Source organism: Peromyscus eremicus, chromosome 10 (genome assembly GCF_949786415.1).
Source record: "Peromyscus eremicus chromosome 10, PerEre_H2_v1, whole genome shotgun sequence".
NCBI lineage: Eukaryota > Metazoa > Chordata > Mammalia > Rodentia > Cricetidae > Peromyscus > Peromyscus eremicus.
Window position 1 is genome coordinate 64,383,075 of NC_081426.1, and position 24,849 is coordinate 64,407,923.

Sequence of the window (24,849 nt, forward strand, 5' to 3'; positions counted from 1 at the left end):
TAAAGTGGCCTGAAGCTCTGCAAGACACGATTAGTCACCCAATATATCACATTTACTCCGGTTTTGTAAATCAATTTCACTTTATTGCATTCTAATTCTTCATAAAACTCTATCTCAAACACAGTGTACACAGTTACACTGAATACATGTGACTCCTCAACAGTGCAAGTGGGTTGAGAGTGAGAGATACTGATTCAATTTTACAAAAATTATTACAGAAAAGGTACATCTGTGGGGAAAAAAACAGATCCTGACACAGACATGGTAATCAGTTCACGTCCTTGCACACTAGCCATTGTGAAAATCCCAGGGGTAGACGATTCTTTAATTGTAGCACTGCACAATGGATTTATGTCATCCACCACACACATTTTCCCGACAGAAAAGTTTTTCAGATGAATCTGTTTTTCTTCTGGTGTTTAGTCTCTCTGGTCGAGTGCTCAAGAAGATTCTGAGATGCGCATGTTTCTGCTGATGTCCAGCTTTTCACTCTGCGGGCTCGCTTTCTCCTCCGGGTTCCTCAAGAGCTGAAAATTCTGTTTCGATAAGTGGTTTCAGAAACTTCTCGACCTTGGTTAGCCTTTGCTTGAGTTTCTGCTGCATGGACTCGTATTCAGCTAAGATGCGGGCAAATCGTGTTTGCAGGAGGTCAACGGACCCCTCCATTCGCGTGACCTTCTCTTCCAGGTCTTTAGGGTCACTGCCCAGATTCGCAATGTTTATATCCAGTAGACCGTCTTTCATTAAGATCTGCCTCCCTTTCTCCTCCAGCATAGTTTTGGCATCCGGGTACTCCGTAAGAGCTTCCATGAGGTCATCCTTTGAGAGGCAGAACAGGTCGGAGTACCCAATGCTTTTAATGTTGGCTGTTCTTCGGTTCCCAGCCTTGCTGCCTTTGATATTCAGGATGCTGATCTCGCCGAAGTAGCTGCCGTCACTCAACACCACAAACTGTGTGATTCCGTCATCAGCCACCACAGCAAGTTTGCCTTCTTTGATGATGTACATCTCTCGCCCAATGTCCCCTTTCTTACATATGTAATCCCCAGGACTGTACACCTGGGGCTGGAGTTTCAACACCAGCTCCACCAGTAGACCAGCTTCACAGTCGGCAAAGATGCGAACCTTTTTTAGCGTGTCTAAGTGGACGTTGATGGCGATTTCTGCCCTTAGTTTGTCAGGTAGGTATCTCAAGACTTCTTTCTCATCCACTGTTTTTTTGTTGGTCCACAGGTAGTCGAACCATTTAATAACCCTCTTTTCCATATCTTTGCTCACATTTCGGAAATTCATGTATTGTTTGATAGCGTCGACTCTTGCTTGGAATTCCGCCCGGGCTGCATTCATATTGGAAATCATGGAACCTATGTTACCGACGATGGTGGCAAAGATTAAGACTCCAATTAAGAAGTCAACCACCACAAAGACGTACTCGGAATCCAGCACAGGAGGTGGAGTCTCACCAATGGTTGTCAAGGTCAGTGTAGACCAATAAAGGCTGTAGACATACTTTCTAGCCAAACGGCCGAACTCAGGATCATTAACATCAGGGTAGACCCACGTGTCATTCCCAAACCCAATAGCCTTCGAGATGGAGTAGTACACACAGGCATTCCAGTGGATGATAATGACAATGTACATGACGAGGTTTGAGATCCTGAAGATGTTGGGATAGTTGGTCCTCGTTTCTGTCCGCTGGAAGAACTCAAACATGCGCGAGATCCTTAGCAGCCGGTTTAACCTAATCTCTGGGTAGTTCCACCCCATCTTGAAATACAGCAGATCCGTTGGTACCACTGACAGAACATCAAGTTTAAACTGCAAGTTTTCTTTGTACTTCTCTATGAGTTTCAGCTTGTCTTTCACCAGCAATCCCTGTTCCAGATAACCTGCAATAAAGAGAGAAAAGCCAGGCTGTTTCTGCTTGTTACACCACTGGGATTTTTTCCTATAGTAACTCTTCATCAGCTTCGTTTAGGGCAACATCAGACTACTTTTCAATAAATATATCTTAGTTATACAATAACCCCTAAGGCCAAACCTACATGTGGTTATAGAAGAGTCTGTTGTAGAAATAGAAAGATGATACTTTTTAGTGTAAAAGTAATATAGAGATAGATAGGTAAGTAGGTAGATAGATAGAGTGATTGATTAATTGATTGACTGATATCTGATTTTACCCACCCAGGTAAAGTCACTTCTCTGATGAATTACATTCATATTCTGCAGTACAGTTACACATTTGGTTCCTGTCCTCAATTTCTGGCACACCACTATTAAAGTCCTTCTGGTTTCCTGAGAAACCAAAGTGCTGGCTGTATCTTTTTTTCTGATATTTGGTTTTGGCCTTAGCTCCTGATGCAGAACTCCAGAGCACTTTGAAGTCCTTGGGTGGTAAGAGTGTCTTTGTTCTATGAGGCAACTCTTGGTAGGCTCCTAGATGGGGCTGGTCACCAAAAATATATGTTTACAAGCTTGATATTTTCAACCTACATCCCTGCTTCCTCCAGGAGGAGAGGTGCTGGAGAGGAACTTGATATTCTGTTACCACTATATGATAAAGCCTTCCGTAAAAATCATTGATTTTGGTGATGAGAGAGCAGATGTAGGGTGTTAGAAGGATGTCATAACCCAATTCCGTGAGGACAAAAGCTCCTGCTCTCAAGCCCTTCCACATTTGTGCTCTATACCTCTGCATCTGCCGGTTCATCTATACCTTTTATCACATCCTTTATTAGTAGAATAAACTAACAAATGTGTTTTGTTTTTTTTTTTTGGTTCAGTGAGCCATGCTAGCAAATAGCTGATCCTGAGGAGGGATTGTGGGAACCCTAATGTATAGCTATTTGATCAGAAACACAAGCTGGGTTGTGTGCCTGACATCTAAAGTCAGGAAGAGCCTTATGAGACCCAGCCTGTGGGGTCTCACTAACTCTAGTTAGCTTCAGAACTGATTAAATTGTAGCTAGTGTTACAGATGCTTTATAACTCAGGCTACTCCTTGGCAGAATCCTAGGCCTGCTCTTGGAAGTGTGGGTACCTGCCCTGTAATCTCACTGTTTTGTGTCATGCTTTTCACCTTCAGTGTGAAATATAAATGTCTCTTCAGACAGCATTTTCACTTCTTACTCTTGTCCCACAGGCTGTCCTTAATCACCTAGGCTCTTCTCTTCTGTGCTGTTACTGTGGGCCTTGTGTTTAGAAGCCTTGTATGAGGAAGAGAGTTTTTTCTTCTCCTATTGTGGCTACTAAGGCTGCAAGGAAGCTCTAGCAACTGAGCACTGCACTGACATTTAGGAGCAATATAGTCAGACTTTCTCTGTCCCGTCAGCCAGCTCCCAAATGACCACACAGAGCCTTCTTCTTAATTATAAAATGTCAACCAATAGCTTAGGCTTATTACTGACTAGCTCTGACAACTTAAATGAACCTACTTTTATCAATCTACATGTTGCCACATGACTCATGGCATTTACCTGTCCTCTTGCATGTCTTGCTTTTCTCCATCTGGTTGGCGACTCCACCCTCCTTCTTCTTCCCAGAGTTCTCTCAGTCTGGCTCTCCTGCCCATACCTCCTCCTGCCTAGCTATTGACCACTTGGCTCTTTCTTAAACCAATGAGAGCAACACATCTTCACAGTGTACAAAAAGATTATTCCACACTAGAGAAACCTTTTACTGATTCTCAGAGGCGTCTATACTGTGTGTAATGGTAGCATTTACAGTGGGGAGCAGTGTAGAAATAATAATCTTTACACCTGCTTACTAAACATACTGTAAGTAGAGAGGTAGTGGATGGTACTCCCTCCTTAATGATACACCACCATGAACTACAAAGTTTATATTTCCTATAAAATCTCCATTGAGACTCTTCTGGAAAACAATGACATTTTTCTTTGTGCCTTTTAAAGTATCTCCATGTAAGGCAGCAATTGCCCTTTACCTACAGAGATTGACTAAATATTTCTGTTCTTTATTCTTCTGCCTGGCATAAACTCAATGAATAGAATAATGGAGGAAAACCACTAATCCACACTCAAAAGGTTACTAAGGGGGCTGGAGAGATGGCTCAGAGGATAAGAGCACTGGCTGCTCTCCCAGAGGACCTGAGTTCAATCCTCAGCACCCACATGGCAGCTCACAACAGTCTGTAACTCCAGGCCTAGGGGATCTGACGCCATCTTCTGGCCTTCTCAGGCACTGCATGTAAATGTTGCACAGACATACATACAGGCAAAACACCCATATACATAAAATAAAATGAAGGTTAAAAAAATTAAGGTGGCCTAGCAACATCTTTCTAGATCAGCTGGAGTGACCTAAGCCAATGAGTGGGAACATGTCACTCATGTTTTCAACTTAGGTTGTGAGTTTACCTTGAAGAATATTTGGGTGTGGAAATTTCATTATATGGTAGAGAAAAAAGCAAGAAATTTCAGAAGACCCAAAGTAGATCACACATACCTGTCCTTGTTCGTACGAACATATCAACAAGGTAGACTATGTCTGATACATAATCAAAAATGAGCCAGTATTCTAGGTAATCAGACTGGAGTTCATCAAAACATGCTCTATAAAAGAAAGAAATGTATAAATAAAATGATATGGAGACTAATTGAAATAAAAGGCCCCTTTGTCTATATTTTTTCATGATGAGACATGCAACATGCTAAGGGTCTTTAGAACACGTTTAGTCAATCACAGTTTTTCAAAATCCTTCCTTTCATGGTTATGATTCATTTCCTCACACTTCTGAATTCTATCATCTTTTCCATCAGTACAAGCTGGGTTTGTATAGATATCAGTTAAGAATTAACTGGGCGTGGTTGCACATGCCTTTAATCCCAGCACTTGGGAAGCAGAGGAGGAGGATCTCTAAGTTCGAGGCCAGCCTGCTCTACAGAGAGAGTTCCAGGACAGCCAGAGCTACACAGAGAGACCACCTCAAAAACCACCACCAACCACAAAGAATACATCATTTCAGCTGGGAAGATACTCCCATCGGTAAGGTGCTTGCTATGCAAGAATGAGGATCTGAATTCAATCCTCAGAACCCACGATAACAACAGCAACATCCCCAACAAACCAGACATGTTGGCACACGCTTGTCATCCTAGCTCTGGGAGAGCAGAGAGGAGCATACCCCCACATCTCACTGTCCAGCCAACCTAGTTTATTGGCAAGTTCCAGTGAGAGAGTCAGTGAGAGACCCTATCTCAAAATACAAGGTAGATAGCATCCTGAAGACATGCAAGGCTGACTTCTGGCCTCCACACATATATTCACAAATGTGCCTGTGCACCCTCACACACATACCCCACATATATGCATAAAATAATAAATGGCAGCTTTAAGCTAAAGTCAAACCTCACTGGGTGCAACTCATTGACCACACTGTTTGTATTCCCTATCTGTACCCAAAAAGTTTCAGGAAAAATGTTCCTTCTCTTGAATAACTGAGATGTTTTCTAAAAGAATACCAGCTCTTTCATTGTTTTCCATTATGGACAATATTTTTTTCTGATAGCCCAAGAAATATAGTTTCTCCCAATATCCAAATTCCATGATCGAACAATCAGAAGTTTGAAAGAATGCTTCTACTCCTCTTCCCATCCCCACCCCGTCCCAGGACTGTATGCCCAAGCACATTGTGAATCAATGACATCCTGACCTCAGGGAAACACACTGAGAATGATTCAGCCACTTCCCCCAACATGTAGCAGAGAAAAGAAGTTTGCCCCACAGCGCCCTAGGTCAAAGTATGTTGGCGGTAGATGTCTAAGTGTTTTGATATCCATAGAAAAAATATATGTAAACCTTGCAATAATCATCGTCCAGTTGTACATCACAGGTAAAGTGATGCAAAACAGCCAGTTGTAGTATGTGTTTCCTGAAGGATCAATAACCACAACTTCTTTCTTCTCCCTAGCAACAAGTAGAAATAAAGAGGAATAATTATTAAGAAACAAGAATATCAAATATGGTTATATCCATCAACCATGATTAATGTAAGAGAAGAAGGATCCCCTTGACTTAAAAAGATTAGCGCAATAATTACATTCTCCATAAAAAAAACTGGTTAGTTAGTGAGGGGTGAATAAACTGTGAAATCACCAGTCCCATATTGAACCGTATGTTAGGGTTTTATGAAAGTTCTGTATTTACTACAGTGATACGGTCAGTTCTACACCCCAACCACTGAGTGCAAATAACAACACAAAATACTGGACACTATAGATTTTCCAGCAGTCCTTTGTAAGGTTAAAGGTGATAGAATGGTGACTTTGCCGTCAATTCCCTTCTCTGGAACCAAGTGACCATGAACTGCACTGTTTGGGGAAGGAGTGACTCATCTGTCACAAGGAAGGAAGAAGGAACTCAGTGATTCATCTGTAGAGAAACATGGACCTGCAACACAATTTAATACAGCACTCTCTCAGATGTTTTCAGGAATGGTCTTTGAGAGAGGCAGTAGAGGGCATAAAGAATAAAGGAATAAAGCCCATAATCAAATAGACATTTTTGAAATGCTCTGGTACCAAGCCTATATCTTTGAAGGATTTTTTTTTCCTTATACAAGCTTCAGCAACTTTCTGAACAGGCACAAACAATTGAATTACTTTTTGATAGGTTGCTTTATATAAATAAGTTCAGAGAACAAGTTCTCTTTGATTACTTTTTTTCTTTAAAAGTTTTGCAGATATGACTTTGCCTTACTCTTGTGAAATTCTAGATTTCGGTTGTCTGCTTGAAAAAGGAGTTCCTCAAGGGCCAGCGTTTGGAATGGACTTGTGCTGCTGTCAAAAGCATCATGGCTCTGGGACACTTGTCAGACAGTAGTGATGCTCCAAATGTTAATGCGATTGTCACGTTTTTATTGGGGTCTTTACAGACTGATGAGCTCCTAGGTACCCAGCGACCATTAACCTGAATATTGAGCGGCAAGTTTTTCCTCAGTGATGCTTTTGTGAGTGAGGATTCGCCAAGACAGCAAAAATCCTTAACTAGAGAATTCGTACTTGCTAATTTTAGGGAACCGAGAAGAAAGTTTCCAATCTCTTTTGATAACAACTTATATAAAATGTTTGTTCTTAAGTATTTAAGAACATTTGTCTTTCCCTGGGGCTCTTTCTAGAAAGCTTTTTCTATGCTTTGGGAAATTTTACCTATGTCTAAAACCCATTACAAATTCATGTCTGTTTTTAATGCCAGTAAAAAGAAATATTTACTCTTCTTTCTTATCTTTGCTTTTCTCCTCCTTTTTCTTCTCTTTTTCCTTCTCCTTCTTCTTTTTCTTCTCTGGGTCCTTCTTACTTCCATTTTTATCATCTGCCTTGCTGGAAAAGTTGTGGATGTATTGTTACCATATGCGAATAACACACAGGCAAGAAAAAAAAACTAAGCAAAACATATAAGAACGCTCATGCAAAGTATGCCTTACCTCTTCTTTTCCTTCTTCTTTTTCTTTTTTTCTTTTGGGTCCCTAAAGAAAAACAGCATCTGTCACATAAGCACATTACTCCACTCCATTTCTTTCTACTTTCCTCTCCACTGAGCAAGGATTCTCAGCCTTGCCGTCAAAGTCCTACCATGGCACTAAAAGGGTGGCTGAAATCAAACAGGCATCCAGGTACATACACCGAACATGCCCAGGTTAACAGGAAACAAAAGCTGAAAAGGACAGAGTAAGTAAATTATGTAAAAAAAAAATTCATTTAAGAACTAACAGTCTCTGAATGAGTATACTTCCAGACTTCTAATATATAAAAGTAATGGGGTTTTTTAAGCTTTTGATACTGTTCACATATATTCTTAAATTAAAATATCAAGAATCTCAAGAAAATGTCATGAATTCTTTTTCAAGGAAATCATCTTGTTGATAGCATTTTTTTCACGAGTAGTAAAAAGCTCTGTGGTCATTCAGTCACGTTATGAGGTTGGACAGTAATCCAGACTATGATCAAGTAGGAGACCTGAGATGTGTCATGAACCACAGGGAACAAGTAAGCTGCTGAGAAGGTGGATAAGCACACCCCATGTCACTTACCACCATCAGCACCCACCCTGCATGGCCTACCTATAGCTACATATGGTGCTTTTTTAGGAGAAGCTGTTGGAGCACAGATCATGAATGGATCGGGTTGGCAACCCCAAGTAGGCTATGTCTAAACTATGAAACTATCTGCAGGTGGCCTTCAAACACAGTGGTGTGGTTAATCTCCCCCGTGACACAACTTCAAGTACCATTCAGTCCCTCACTTTCTATCGGAAAAAAAAATATGGCTAACTTAAGAATACGTGAAGACTCACAAAGGCCTTAACTGGTTGGTTAGGGACCTACATGGAAAAAAAAAATGAATGATCAGGCAGAGTAGTTCTGGAGAAAGACAGACTAATAGACTCATGGGCACAACATTTGAAAATCTTTGTATCCTATGTCAGAGAACAACCAAGTAGACTGATGATTCAGCTAGCTGATAAATGCAGCCTCTTTTGTGGCATCACCACCAGTGCTGGTACAATGTAGGTATAAATGCAGCCTCCATGGCAACAAAAATAAAGGACATCTTTGGGCCCAGTACATGGCCTCCTGCTCACTATGGCCGATGTTGAAGCCTTTCAATTACAGAACATTTGATCATGTAGGTAGCACTGCTATTATATTGTAACTCCCATGCTTAGCTCTCAAGAAAAGTAGTCACCTGATGGCAAATTAACTTCATTGGATCCTTGCCAACAGAGAAAGGACATCAAATATTGTGATACTAACTGATTTATATTGTGGTATATATTGCTTTTTTGACACAAACTTAACCAGTATCATTGTTTAGGGGTTTCTAAAGTATGACCCACTTACACAGAATACTATGCAGCATCACTTCAGGTCTACTTTATAGAAAAAGGAATGTGGAATTGGATACTGTCTTAGTTAGGGTTACTATTGCTTTGATGAAACACTATGACCGAAAGCAAGATAGGGAGAAAAGGGTTTATTTAGCTCACACTTCCACATCACTGTTCATCACCAAAGGAAGTCAAGACAGGAACTCAGGCAGGGCAGGAGCCTAGAGGCAGTAGCTGATGCAGAAGCCATGGAGGGGTGCTGCTTACTGGCTTACTCATCATGGTTTGCTCAGCTTGCTTTCTTATAGAACCCAGGACCACCAACCCAGTAATGGTACCACCCACAATGGACTCGGCCCTCCCTCAACAATCACTAAATAAGAAAATACTCTACAGGCCAATCTTATGGAGGCATTTTCTCAACTGAGTCTCCCTCCTTTCCAGTGACTCCAGCTTGGATCAAGTTGACATAAAATTGGCCAACACAGATACTGAATTTGGAATCCAATGGTGTTATCGTATGCTGCTCCACTCAGAAGTGTCTGACACGTTACAGGTATGGAGCGAGCTTCAGAAGGCACCACTGAAATGCTGCCATGGAGTGCAGATTCCTTGAAGATGAGTTACTATCGTCCCGGATACTGTATGCATGAGAAAAGAATGGTCATTAGGTGGTGCTCTTCACCTACACATGAACAGAATGCACAGGCCTGGGAACCAAGGTACTTAATTAGGGGTACTTTACGTAGGGAAAGCACACTTCCCATCCCTGCACATCTAGGATTTGTGGTTCTAGAGGTCCTCATTTGACGAGAGAGCTTCTATACTTCTGCCAAAGAGCTCAGTTACAGTCCCATTAAACATTAATCTATGATTACTCCTGCCACTTTGGACTCCTCATTCCAAGAAACCAATTGGTGGAGAAAGAATCACCAGACTGGAAAGTTTATGATGCTGATCATCAAAGGTAGGTAGTGCTGCTGTTATGCAATGAAAAGGTAGAAAAGTATCTGACAAGCACACGCTCCATTATGGTATCTTTTGGAATTCCCCAGCCTATCTTTGATAATGAACGGACAAGTCTAGTAGCCATGTCCGAAGGAAGGCATGGTGACCAACTAAATCTCTGCATTTCCCTAGACTGGAAGAAGTTCTGCACAATGATGAGAGGGCTCTAGAATGAATAAAAGATAAGGAGTTTCTGTGTAAACCTCAAAAGCATCTAAAGTTGTCAGGGAACTTTGTGCATCCCATTGGCCTTCCTCTTACAAGTTCCAACAAGACAAAAGAACATTCAGAACCCTGGGAGAGGGCAGCCCCATAATTTTCTATCTAAAAGAGTGGATCTGAGCAAGGCACAGATGGGCTGCGAGGCTAGTTCCGTAGGTTTCAGGTATTGAGTCTCCACACAGCAAGACTTAATTGTTGACAACTCCGTTTCTCCTGTCCCTTGGAAGGAAGGCCTGGAACAAGGAAACTACCATTCTAAAATTTATCTCCCAGCTTTCTAGGGTTGCTCTTATGGAATGACTGTGTGTGACTGCAAAGGCCCAGTTCTGTTACCTAAGTATGACACAAATTTGAAAGCACATCTGGGCACCAAAACTCCCTAAGAGCAAACCTATTCTCTGAAATCAACATCTCCCTCTGCCCAATTAATTCTGCCATCCCTGACTCCCTTGTAGATGTCACTCCAAAGGGCACATTCCTTAAATATCTGCACACAGACCTCTATCTCAAAGGCTGTCTCCTGAAGACTGTGACCCAAGGTCCATTGGCTCAGTGTTTCATGACTTTCGTCGTCTGTTCTGTCCTAAGGAAGGGCAGTTGCATATACAACATAGACCTTTTGAAAAACATATTCAAGTAAATGAATAAGGTATATACATGTTACTTTTTAATAGGGAGCAGCTGCAGTTTCCAGATATAAATTAGCAAACAGAGAAATGATAGAATGTCATCTCTTTTAAATTAGTTCAAGCGCTGGATATTAGCTATATCTCAAAATCAGATTCTGCTAGTTTTATTTACTTGCTTTCATTTTCTTCCATAGATGTACTTACTGGTCTTTGTTGCTGCTGTTGTTAACATTGAAAAGAGCCATAGTACCTGGCAAGTACTGCTCCCTGGAAAAGGAAAAACATACAGTGAGAACACAATGGCTACCATGCTCATAGTAAGCAAACTGCTTTAAAACACAAATGACTTACAGTTTTCTGCTCACTTCATAACATCATCCATATTACTATGTAAAAAATACAGAACTTCTGTGAAGCACAGCTTGCCAGAAACTAGTGCATTGAACCAAAGTGGTTAGTAAATGATGATTGGTCAAGGTTCGTACCAAAAATTAGTAACATCTTTGGTCTTGAGTGAACCAAGATGGGATGGCACTGGTTTCCACCAAAAGACCCCAGATAGTCAGAGAAGATAGAAAGAGGGGGAACAAATACTTTAAAGAAATACAGTGAAAAAACTATAGTTAATCACAGGAAGAAATAAAGAGAGGGAAAAAGATAACAAAGGGTAAAATACATTGTGTAGGATTAAAACTACTGATCCATACTATACCACACTCCTTCAACCTTGAATGGCTTCAGGGTCTGTATTTGAACATGACTGCTATGGACATTCCTCTATGGACATTACATTTTTCTAATCTCACACTATATTTCCTGGGAGCAGGCTCTACCAGATATCACAGTTTAGAGAATAATAGCCCACCCTCTTATATGTAGTTGCTCCAGGACCCTGAAGGATGAATTCAAAGGAAGTAGGAAATCAAGGGAATGTGGAAAGCCAGACCCACCCAAGGCTTTCTAAGAGGCCCTCATGATAAGACAAAGGCATTGTCCAGGAACAGACTTGGCAAGGCCAGTCTGAGACTGGAGCCAGTGCCTCAAAGGAGATTGTGGTTTCTGAAGACCCAACTCTGCCCCCTGGGTTGGATTATCAGTCCTGAGGCATCTGTGTCTGAGGTATCCCGTGTTCTCTTTGCCAACATTGTCTGACTTAGCTCTCTGCTGTCCTTGGCCATTTTCTTCCTGCAAATAGTACATACAATGTACTATTTAATAAACTTGCTTGGCACAAGTCATCAGCTTATGCAAGACCACCTAGTCCCAGTTATTGCTTTTGTCTTCTCTATTTCTCATCATTATTTCTAATCCCAGGTCCTTCTACTTGACATCTAGCTATTCAGGACCCTTATTCCTTCAGGTTCAGGTTAAGGGAGGTAATGGGGCAAGTTTCTGAGGAACAGGCATTAGTCTTAGAGAACATGATGGGGCGTATCTATGACTGGGAACCCTGTGGCCATGAATAATTAGACATCAGCAGTTTTCCAAGAGAGGGCAAAGGTAAAGAAATAGCAAGTTGCTCATGAGATCTTGCATAGTATCTCATTGAGAAGAGCATTTGCCAAGCCACTGTGTAGAAGGAGCAGAAGGCTTTTCATTCAAGTGATATTTAAAAGATGCAGACTGGAGGGTAGGTGACCCTGCTCACCTCTGGGATGGTCCTCGCCTTCTGTGTGAGCTGTTCCTAAAGAAAGAGTCCTCACTCTCTGCTTCAGACAGTGAGGCATTGTCGTCATCAGAAAAGGAGCTGCCAACCAAAGGGAAGCAGAGGTGAATAGGATTCATGGTTTAACCAGCTCAGAGGAGTGCCTCCCCCATCACTTTCCACCCCTCTTCAAACTAACCCACAGCATATTGAATTAGAATGATGGAGGAGCATGGCATTCTAAGGACTGTGTGCCCAGTGAAGGCTAGGAATATACTCTCTAGATCTTCCACATCGCTGTTGTTTGATGTACTGGTCAATATCAATGTTTATCCAATAGGAAGTGTCGTACCTAATTTTAGGTTATTTTATATGTGTGAATGAACTGCCACTTCCTGATATTTCCTTCCATTAAAAGAAAATTCCATGACACACACACATATTCCATCCACTTACGGGTAACTATTTTAAATTTTACTATTAAATTATATTATTAGATTTCATATTCTATATACTTTTCACATTTATGTATAGCAATGTCATCTATTTAGAGTTTATACTTCCCATAGGGGAAGGGTATTTATGAGTAAAGAACTATTTGTCATAGTCATTTAATAGGTACTTCCATAAACTAGCCACCACAATATTCTTCATGTGACAGACAAGTTATGCTGTTCCAAAGCATAAATAAATTCCACCAAATTAAATAGATTATAGACTTGTGGGGACAAATTACAAAGCTAAATTGAAATCAAACCTAGATAAGTTTTTAAAAAAGTGCTTGTATTAAAAGCTCATGAGAAGGTGTGTAGATTCACCTGCATGCTCCATTCTCCATGCGTCGGATTTCCTTTTCAATGGCTGGTACAATCGCATTGGGAACATTTACAAAGGAGTGCCATGTAGTGATAATGTTTGTCTTCATGGTTAGTTAAATATCTGAGAAGAAACAAAACTCGTCAATGAGAAGACTTTCTTACGTTTACATGTATAACCCCACTTCATGCTACAGGGGTAAGAAGTAAACAAGAAGTCAGTAAACAACAGAGCTTATAGAGCAGGAAAACGTGTTCAAGCCGTGGGTTTTCAACTGAGCCACGCTGTTCCACACTTCTGTGTCTTTGCACGTGCACCCCTGGAACTGAGTCTAGGCAGGTGTTACCCATCTCTCAAGTCCAATGCAAGGTCTCCTCACCCTTAAGAAAATGAATCACTCCCCCCTTCTCTGCTTACAGCAATGTACACACATGGGAATAAATCTCTCATATGCTAAATCATCATGCATTCCATCTTCAGAGCAACACTATAACCTTTGGAGAGACCTTTGTCACAATGGCAAGCATGCTTGGCATATAATAGACATTCAAGAAACAGCTACTCATTGAACAAATCCTGTTTTGTTTTCTGTGGTGGGGACATGTTATTGCTGTTTCTTTGATGTTGTGAATAGAACCTAGGGCCTTCTACCTGTTAGACATGCTCTCTAACACTGAGTTTTATTTCCAGCCCCAAATCTTGTTCTTACATTTTAAAAGCTATACTCACATAACTTTTCCTCAGAAGTTATTAACATTTGGTGAAATTACAATGATTTTTGAAACAGTTGTTTGTGATGATATTTTATTTGTGCTGAAATGTGGTGATATTTTATTTGTGCTGAAATGCGGTGATATTTTATTTGTATGTTAATAAATAAAGCTTGCCTGGAGATCAGGGGGGAAAGGCCAGCCATTTTAAGTAAACAAGAAGTCAGGTAGCACATGCCCTTAATCCCTTAGCAGGCAGGATCTCTGTGTGTTCAAGGCCACAGCCAAGCACGATGACACACGCCTTTAATCCCAGTACCAAACATAAAGACCTGGAGGTCTGTACAGACAGACAGTGACAGAGCTGCGTAGGAAGAGAAAGTGAGGTAGCTTGGCTAAGAGAGCCAATGAAAGGCATATAAATCCTGGGTAGACAGGAAGCCAACGCATTTGGAAGCTGCAGAGTTAGTGAGGTAAGGTTGGCTGGTGGCTTTCTCTGATCTCTCTAAGGCTTTAACCCAAATTTTTGGCTCTGTGTTTTTTATTTTAATAAGGCCATTTAGAAATTAGTCTACAGTTCTTGGGGTGTTGAATACAGCAAATGACCCACAGCATCCAATCCTCTCCCTTTATGTTGTGCTTGTGTGATCCATAAAGATAGAATGAACTAAAAATACCTGCATTTCCCAGATTCCTGTGCAGTTTAAAATCTCAGGGTCTTTGAGGAATAGACAGTCATATATGCATCTATGATACTTGGAAAGCAGAACTGAGATAAAACAACAACAACGACAAAAACCAACAACAGCCAGCAAGGGCAGGCAAGGGGACCACTGGGATTTTAAGGCAGAAATCCCTGGCCAGTCAGTCACCAGTTCTCTGGGTCCTAAGAACAGGGCATTTAGTTTATACTGGGGGGATATAGCAAGAACGGGGAGGCTCTCAGATTAAAAATCACTGCAGTATAAGTGGTTCACTGAGCTCTGGCTCACAATTTAGGGGACACATTCCTGGATGACAGCTCCCATGACAACTTTTTCACTAACCCTCTGGATGACAGAAGGAAAAGCTCTTCTGCAGGCCGGGTCTGGGATGCTGTTTAAGAACCATGCTTGGAGCTCAGTCTCCTCTGCGGGCCAGGTCTGGGATGTTGTTTAGGAACCATGATTGGAACTCTGTCTGGAGCCTATTATCCCAAGCTTTGCAATGACCATTAGGTCCCCCAAATTATGCTAAGAGGAAGAGGAAGAGAAGAGGGCGTGCAGGGAAGAACTGGTGTGCCAGCTAGTTTTTGAAAATGAGCGACTTCTTTTCTTGACTGTCAGCACACAGAATGTTGTAAAACACGGTGAAAATGAGAGTAAGGGAAGAGATTAGATGGAGAGACTATAAAAGGAAAGCAAGCAGGAAGGTGGAGAAGTGGGAGAGGAAGAGAAAGGCTGGTGAATTATCAGGATTTTATTATCTGGAGAGAATATAAGAGTAACGTTGGGTCTGGGGAGAGGGCTCGGTAGGTAGGTAAAGTACTTGCCATGAGGACCTGACTTAGACTCCTGGAACCCAATGCCAGGCAGATTTGGAATCTGTCTGTAATCCCAGAACTTGGGAGGCAGAGACAGGATCCCCTGGCAACTGGCTAGCTAGACTGGCCAAATTAATGAGCTCTGGGTTCAGGGAAGAGACTCTGGCTCAATATAGAAGATGGAGAGGGATCAAGGAAGGAACCTGCCATCAACCTTCGGTCTCCACATGCATGTTCAGCCATGCATGTACACACATATATACACGTGCAAACATGCATACACACACCACATACATAGACATAATAAAACAGAATATTAACGGCCAAACTTTTCGGCTGTGGTTTGAAGATGTGTATAATATTTTCCATAATTTACTTCAAAGTTTTCAACTAGTCTAAACTTTCAAGACAATGAGAGTATTTCCTAAAATGCATTCATAGGTCAGTTATTGAAGGACCAAAAATCATTACAAAGTATGTCCCAAGTTCACAAGTGTGGTAGTTTGAATGTAATTGCCCCCATAATCTCATAGGGAGTGGTACTATTAAGAGGTGTGGCTTTGTTGGAGTGGGTGTGGCCTTGTTGGAGGAAGTGTGTCACTGTTGGGTGGGCTTTGAGGTTTCCTATGCTCAGATACCACCCAGTGTGTCTCAGTCGGCTTCCTATTGCCTTTTGATCAAGATGTAGCTAGCACCACATCAACCTGCATGCCACCACGCTGCTGATGATAATGGACAGAACCTCTGCAACTCAATTAAATGTTTTCCTTTTAAGAGTTGCTGTGATCATGGTGTCTCTTCACAGCAGTAGAAACCTTAACTAAAGTAACAAGCATGAGAAGAGATTTAAAGGAAGGTGAAGTTGGGCCAGCAGATGGCTCAGTGGTGCTTTCCATGTAACCATGAGGACCTGAGTTTGATCCCCAGAATCCACATAATGCTGTGTGTGGTGATGCATGCCTACAATCCCAAATGCGGATAAGGCAGAGACAGCAGGATCCTGGGGGCTCTCTCGTCAGCCAGACTTAGGTCCAGATTCAATGAGTGGAGAGTAACTGAGGAAGACCTCCATGTCAACCTCTAGCCTCCACACATACATACACTCACACCTCCCATGCACACGCATGTACACACATACACACTAAGCACACACACAACTAAAGATAACAGTGATGCAAAAACATCCCTTTCATCATCTTAGGAATGTTCTGTCAGCTGTAGAACTGATCCCTCTGGACAAAAATCATATTGAGGTTTCTAAAATCTAGAAACCTTGATCAACTTTGGTCAGTGTACTGGGCAGGCATGTTTACGTTTATGATCATGCTGCTTCCATAACATGAATTCTTTTTCAATTTTGATTTTTTTTGTGTGTGTGTGTGTGTATTGGTGAAATTATTAAGGCCACTCCACGAAGTTAAAAGGGAGGTTTATTTTGTGGGGTAACTTACAAGTGAAGGGATAGGCTACAGGGTCTGGGAAAGGTGTAGCGTAGTCCAGCGGTGTTCTCTGGAGAACTCTGCTCGGTCTACCTCCAGCGTCCAGGGTCCAGGAACCAAGCAAGCTCCCTCATCCGGATCTCTGATCTTTAGGGGTCCTCTCTCAGCTCTGCCTAGTAGGCGTAACAGTTACCTAAGCCTCAAAGGGGGTGGTATTTCCAGGTCAAAGCTGGAACAGCTACCCACTACATGCCTGAGTGTACGTATGTGTGTCTAAGTGTACGTATATGCACTATATGTGTGCAGGAACATGCGCAGGTCCAAAGTGGATAGGATACCCTGGAACTGGAGTTACAGACAATTGTGAGCTGCCATGTGCTGGAACCTGAATCCGGGTCCTCTGGAAGAGCAAAAAGTACTCTTAACTACTGAGCACCTCTCCAGTCCCATGTAACATGAGTTCTTCATTGTTTTCTAAAAAAGAATCCTATTCACCAATCAAAAACCAGTTCCTTTATCCCCTGTGATGACTTTAGTAATTTTTGGGGAGAAGAATTCATCACACATCTTTGTTTCCATAATTCTCTATGTCTACCTCTTAATACAGGTACAGAGGTGCCTAGCCCCTTGGCAGTGTGCACTTTTGGGGAAAGTTTATCTAAAATGGTCAAGCATAATATTTAGCATATACTAAAGCTTTTAAAAATTTGAATGTATCAGTCCTGAGACAAGTCCTGTGTACTAAAACGTACTTCATTATTTTAATTTTCAGTGAAAATGTAAATTATGAAACAGGAGTCACAATTTGTATTTATTTTTTATGGTTTAAAGAAAATTACATGTTTGCAACTGGACCCAATGCAGAGATCAACGCGTATGGGGGAGCCCAGCCCCACTGGCTACATATACATCACAGCTCCTGCATCTATGGCTCAGAGGACATCATGGAAGAGGAGGTGGAAAGATTTTTGAGAGGCAGGATACCAGGAAGTCTGCTGTGAGATAGTCTCTCCTGGAAAGGACCGTGTAAAGACGACTGTACAATAGCAATATCAGTGGACATGTAAACATGGAAGGGGGAGACTTTCATGGTGCCTCCCATCCCCAGACAAAGATCTACAAGAACTATTAGCTGCTGGGAGAAGGAGAACTAGCCTCTTCCAGAGATGAACCCCCTTATTAGTTGTTCAATGTATAGTGGTCAGCCTTGAATCCATGTATCCACAAACAACAAAAATAGACTATCAAGTTCTATCTACACACACACACACACACACACACACACACACACACACACACACCCCAAATATAATCAAAGATAAAGAGGTTATCAACTTGAGGAGCATGGGAGGAGGGGTTCAAGGGAAGGCAACTGGGAGGAGCTGGAGGAAGGAAGTGATGTAATTCTATTTCAATTAAAAATCTTTTGAAAATGTAAATATATTGAAAGGCATGCCTTTGTATGTGTGTCTGCATGAGTTTATGTACAACATGTACACGCAGGTGCCTACGGAGTCCAGAGGTCGTCCAATTCCGCGGAACAGGAACCACAGGTAGTTGTGAGCCATCTGGTGCGGTTCTGGGAACCAAACCTGGGTCGTCTGCAAGAACAGCAAGTGCTCTTAACTGCTGGGCCATTCCTTTAATCTCTATATTAATTTTTATTACAGCAGTTACATCACTTGCTATGACAGAATTATCTTGATTACTTATTAAGAAGCTAAAATCACAAAGGAGAAATTTGGGGTGGCCAATAAACAAAGACTGTGTCCTGGAACACAGTGCTGGGATGGTGAAACCTGGACTCCCAGCAGATCCTAACAGGTCCAATCCTAGGCTCGCCTTTAAAAGGCTCTCTGGAACAGCTTGAATTTTAAAGGAAATACTTGGTCCACGCCCAACAGAATTCTATTCTAGCTAGCATCACTCATGACTGGTGGTTGTGTTCTTGGCCCACAAGCCTACCTTGGCATTGGGCAATCTATAATAGTGTGGGACTACCCACACACTGAGTTGTTTTGGTCTTGATGAGCTGCAGGCTGGGTGTGGTACAGACTGGTAGATTTGCAGCATTGATGTGTCATACAGGAACTGGAAGCTGCTCCACCCATGGTAACTGTCCCCAGAGCCTTGCTTGTAGTGTCAACTCACAAGCAGGTAACTATGAACACATTATCAGAGCCACCCTGGTCCCGGAGGGTGGCTATGGCAACAGATAACTCTTTCTAGGTATTCGTCTCATTCTTCCTGAACGCACAAGCCAAGCCTAGCACAGAGCTAACTTAGGAAGCCTAGGGTACCCAATCCTTTAAGCTCAAACAAAGTCATGTGCAAGCAAGAACCTTCACCTCGCTTACTGAAGTTCCAGAAACTAACCAGGTAACAGTCAGCACCGGGGAACTCTCAGAAAGAGAATTCCAAATAACCATTTTTTTTTTAAAAGAAAATTCAATGAGTTTGAGGCAAACATTGAAAAATAATATTCCAATATTCTGAGAAAAATTCAGAGATGGAAACAGTTTTTAAAAAATCAAAATCTTGAATTCTAGAATATCCTGTGTTGGGATTAAAATTGCAACAAAAAGTCCCCTTTGGAGGTGGGTTAGCTACTTTCCCCATCGTTGTGAAAAAAACAGCTGACAAGAAGCCACTTAAGGGAGGGAGGGACTTGCTTGGCTGTGGAGGACAAGCTGGCCCTCCTCCTCCGGAAGCAGAGCAGGACAAATGTTAGTCTGATGCAGCTCGCTTCCTCCCTTCCGTTCAGCCTGGGACTCCAGTCCATGGGGCAGAGCTGCTCATATTCAGAATGGGTCTTCCCTACTCTGTTAAAGACTGGCTGAAGCCGGGCACACCCCTTTAATCCCAGCACTCGGGGAAGCAGAGGCAGGTGGATCTCCGAGTTCGAGGCCAGCCTGGTCTACAGAGTGAGTTCCAGGACAGCCTGGGCTGTTACATAGAGAAGCCCTGTCTTGAAAAACAAAAACAGAAAGAAAATACTTGCTGAAAAGACTCATAGACATACAGAGAGGTGTGTCTCCACGGTGATTCTGAGTCCTGCTTATGTTAACAATGGCAATTAACTATCATAGGGGGCTAGATCAAACTGAAGAAAGAATTTATGACCTCAAAGAGAGACTCTAAAATGTACAATTGGAGGAGAAAAGAACAAAAGGAAATCAATAACACTTATGAGTTCCTTTAGAGTTGTATTAAAAGAACAAATATTTGGACTATTGGGGTTCAAGGACTTGAGAATAGTAAAGGAGTAGAAATCTTATTCAAAGAAATACTAACAGAAACCTTCTTATATGTAGGTCCCGGCATCAGGACTGTCAGCTAAACCTATGCTAGGATATATTATAATCAAGCTGTCAACAATGAAAGATAAAAAGAAGATGCTCAGGCCTGCAAAGGAAAATACAAGACCACATGCAGGGCTGCCTCAGATTAGCTGACAGCAGACTTCTCAAGAGGAACTTTCTAGGCCAGGAAAGACTAGGATGAGATTTTCATAGTGCTAAAAGAAAAATCCAGATATGAAGCAAATAGTAATATACATAGAGTAAGAGACTCCAGTGCAATAACAGCTTTATGCGATACAATAACCATCAACACAACACAACCATAACAGCTGTATTCAAAACAAGAGTATACAAGACAGTAATAACTGTAATGGTAATAGACAAATCATGACAACAATAGAGAAATAGCAGCATTACATTGTATCCTAAACAGGCAATCAACAAAGACATAGCAAAATTAAATTTTACCTAAGACCCTAACTTCTAGCTCTCATAGTATCCAAAGATGCTACACAAGCTTCCAAGGAAGAAAGTAATCAGCTCTACCCATCTGTGCAGCCTACAGACCACAAAATGACAAGTCCAGCAAGGTATATCCAATGATGCAATAATGGCACTTTTATCTTGGGGCAACCAACAACTGTCTAACTATGCTTAAAGCCCACCCAATAGGAGAGAGTTCATGCCTGATACTGTAAACCAGAAATTCATGGCTAGAGAGCTCATAGATTCTAGACTATTGCATTTTCTTAAACCAATATAATTCCTAACTATATTCTAAATACATATCTTTGTACCCACAGATAGGTGTAGCTTTTCTCTCTCATTAAAGAAGCACCTTAGACTATAGGTTCCAACTCCACCTGAGGGTAACACAACTGAATGTTGAGTCACAAAATTTTTGGCAACACTGAAAAGATTCTCAGTGTGAGACAAAAAAAAAAGTTAGTTCAAAATCCAAAGTGTTGGGCTGGAGAAATGGCTTAGAGGTTAAGAGCACTGACTGCTCTTCCAGAGGTCCTGAGTTCAATTCCCAGCAACCACATGGTGGCTCACAACCATCTGTAATGAGGTCTGGTGCCCTCTTCTGGTCATACATGCTGTATACATAATAAATAAATAAATCTTAAAAAAAAAAAAAATCCAAAGTGTTAATGAATGTGGGGTACTTCTGGCAGCCCGGTTGCTTTGCGAGGCCTCAACTGAAGCCTGGGTTCCTAATTCACAGCACGCTCTGTCTATGTAGCACAAGCCGTCACATCACATGGCACCAACAAATTATACCTGGAAGACCTCAGTGCAGATTCAAGACTACCGTTTGCTCTGAATTACAGTGTTTTTACTGAATTTACATGTTTTACTGTACATGTAAAATTTTCTGCAGAACAGAATGTAGTGGTTTTAGCTACAGGAAAAAAAATAACTTTTCTACAGTTATTCCTCAGCATGTATTAAATTAACATATCTTTAGATCATGTCAGAATACTTGGTTATTTTGGTTCTTTTTTTTTTTGTAATTCTTGCTTGCATTTCTGACTTCAGTTTCATTTTATGTAAAAAGAATCATTAAATGACTTCTGGCTTGGAGTTAGAACAGGATTTCCAACAATTTCTCAAATAGCCCAAAACATACTTGTGCCATTTTGTGCTAAGTATTTATTGAAAGTGATGTTCTCAGCATTAACAATTATATAATCAAAATATTGATTAACTCTGAAAAACACATTGTACAGCCTGAAATATCAAATATTCAGTAAGGATTTAATTCTATATTTAAAATAAATAAGTTAGTGTACAAATTAGCTTTACTCTCTAATAGATAATAAAATTATATGTATGCCAAAGAATTGCTTGAAAATAAATTTCTTCCTGACCTAAATATTTGATTTACATGCCCATTTTATAAACCTATATATTTAGAGGAAGTTGCATGAAATTTTCTCATGGGTTACAAGTAGAAATGACTAAGAAGCCCTGGCCCAGGAGCCCTTATCCATTGTTGATGAGCATAAATGGGTTCAGCCACTATAGAGATCAGCTTGGCACTTTCTTAGAAAAAGAGAAATAGAACTACCATGTGGCCCAGATATACCACTCCTGGAAGTATACCCAAAGGACTCTACATCCTGCTACAGAAATACTTGCACATCCGCATTGATTAACACTGTGTTCACAATAGCTGGGAAATGGAATTATTCTCAACGTCCATCAGCCAACAGAAGGACAATGAAAATGTGGCACATATGGGATTTTATTCAGCTCTAAAGGCAAATGAAACTATGGAAAACACACTGGGTACGGTAGCCTAGGCTCAGGAAGTCAATGCCTCATACTAGCTCTCATAGGCGGATGAGAGCTTTGAATATTTAAATTTCCGTGTTTGTCTTGGAATGCCTGTAGAGACCTGAAGTCCAGAAAGAAGCCATGATGGATTGGGGAGCTTTTCAGAGAGATGAGGATAGTAGACACATGTTCAATGAAAATAGAAAGAGGGAGTACTGGGGTGGCAGCGCTAACAGATGTGGAGGCAGGAGGATGGGCTGGAGAAACGGTGGAGGGAAGAGTAAGCAAAACTAAGAACATACGAAGAAGCCATATGAAAACCTATTGCTTTATAAGCTAATTAAAAATACATTTTTTATAGTATATGTGGTGCCGAAGCGAGCACTAAAAATATAACTTTTGAAAGTATTTGAAGGAAGTCCCTGACATGACCGAATGATGCTCCTCCCAGTAGCCACGTTATTTACCGAACGCAGCAATCCTAGTTGAGGTACCTTCCTTTGATCTCTCGGTCAAGGAGGCTCCAAAACAATATGGTTTATTGACACTGCTCTTCGTTGACCACAAGGACTAGACTGTAAATCTTTCATAACACATACTTTGGATTTGGACATAGAAAGATCGTGCTGAAGCTGAACCGGAAGCTCCCTCCCTCTTCTCCAGCTTTCACCATGGTAGAAGTTGCTATGCAAGCAGCCAAGGAAGAAAAGTCATCAGTGGTCTTCCCCAGCTGTGGGCCTTACCTGCTCCCATACCAACTTGCCAGGCATGATGTGCCCATTGGTCTAAATGATTGTTCTGGGGATAACCAACTTCATTCTGGTTGGATATAAAGCCCACTCTACAGGAGTGAGTTCATGCCTAGTACTGTGGATCTGGCCATAGGCCAATGGCTGAGGAGAACGTAGACCCTAGGGTGAACCTACCGCTTCTGTTTCCCTAAATGGATTTGTTGTTAAACTGCCTCCTAAAACTGAAGGACAGTGCTACCCTCAGATTTGTCAGGGAAACTTCTCTTTTCAGTCAGCAATCATTAATGCAAAGACTCAGGACTGTTTAAGGTGCCAAGGATAAGTGACCGCTGAGTGCCCAGCCTTAAACTGAACATCCATATCACCCTTCCAAGAGTCGGGGAACATCGCAGAAGAGGGTGCAGAAAGAAGGTAAGAGGTGGACAGTAGAGAAGACGACATAAATGTCTTCTGGGCCTGATGTGGTTGTTGCCTTCATAAAGTCACAGTAGCTGCCGATGCCTGTACAGGGACAGCACAAGACTGGACCAGTCACCATTCAGTTATGGATGAGGAAGGTGCTCATGGGGTTCCAGCACTGGCCAAGGAGATAGTGGCAACTAATTGCTGCTAGAAGATGGGGGAGGGGGGTCCTTGTTTTCAGTGGCATAGTCACTGCTGAATTGTCCATGCTCCAAATGTGTAGCTCCACACCATGAGCATACAGACGGCCAGGCTTAAACACAGTGGGCCACAAAACAAAAACAAAAAGATATGGTAATAAGAGGGGAACGTGCTGGTAAAGGAACAGTCGGGGATGGGAGAGGTATAAGAGAGGGTGAGTGTGACCAGAATGTATTATACACATGCATGAAATTGTCAAAAAGTAAATTAATTTTTAAGTCAAAAAAATTAAAATAAAAAATAAATGAAAGAAACCGTGCTCCATACCAAAAGTACCAGACAGACTTCTATGGAACGTTCTGTCCTATAGCTGCTGAGTACACATTTTCCTCATAAGCACATAGAACACTCTCCAAAACAGGCCACAAAACAAATCAGAACAAACCTCCGAAAATTCAAACTACATTGAATGTCTTTTCAGACCCCAGTGCACTAAAAGTAAAAATTAATTACAAGAAATACTTTGGAAGGTAGTTAAATATACAGAAATTTAAAAACTGACTTTGGGACAACCAATAGCCGAAAGAAGAAATTTAGTAGGAATTTTTTATTTTTCTTTAAACACATAAAAGCGCAGACATAGCCTACCGAGTTCTGTGGGACACAGGAAAGTTCAAACTATCAGGGCAGCTGGTGCAGTCAGTGCATGTCAGAGAAGCGGGGAGTTCTTCAGTGCACAACCTTTCACTGCAGCTCCAGAAACCAGACAAGCAAGTGCAAGACAAATCCAAAATCAATAAAAGGAAAGAAGTCATAAAGACCAAAGCCGAAGAAATGAAACAGAAACTACAGATTCCAGAGAACAACAAGAGAGCTTGTTCTTTGAAAAGAAAGAAGCAAACTTGACAAGCAGAAAGGAGAACCTCCCGTAAATAAAATCGATTACGAAAAGGAGACATTACAATTGATGCTACAGAAATGCAAAAGATCTGAAAGATTATCACAAAAAAGCATAGTAACAAATTAACCTAGGAGTGATGGAAAATCCCTAGATATACACATTATATCAAGATG

The 24,849-nt window shown here is 41.4% G+C and overlaps 1 protein-coding gene across 1 annotated transcript; it reads right to left on the reverse strand.

Moving 5' to 3' along the window:
• Window positions 1-279: 279 nt before the first annotated feature.
• Cnga1 (cyclic nucleotide gated channel subunit alpha 1) lies at window positions 280-23,233 on the reverse strand. Its single transcript, XM_059275101.1, has 9 exons — window positions 23,164-23,233; window positions 13,167-13,287; window positions 12,352-12,450; window positions 10,908-10,970; window positions 7,442-7,483; window positions 7,230-7,337; window positions 5,818-5,925; window positions 4,465-4,571; window positions 280-1,889 (listed from the first exon to the last, which is right to left on the reverse strand). Exons 2-9 carry the CDS (start codon window positions 13,271-13,273, stop codon window positions 487-489), a joined length of 2,037 nt encoding a protein of 678 aa, XP_059131084.1. The 5' UTR covers window positions 13,274-13,287; window positions 23,164-23,233; the 3' UTR covers window positions 280-486.
• Window positions 23,234-24,849: the final 1,616 nt, after the last annotated feature.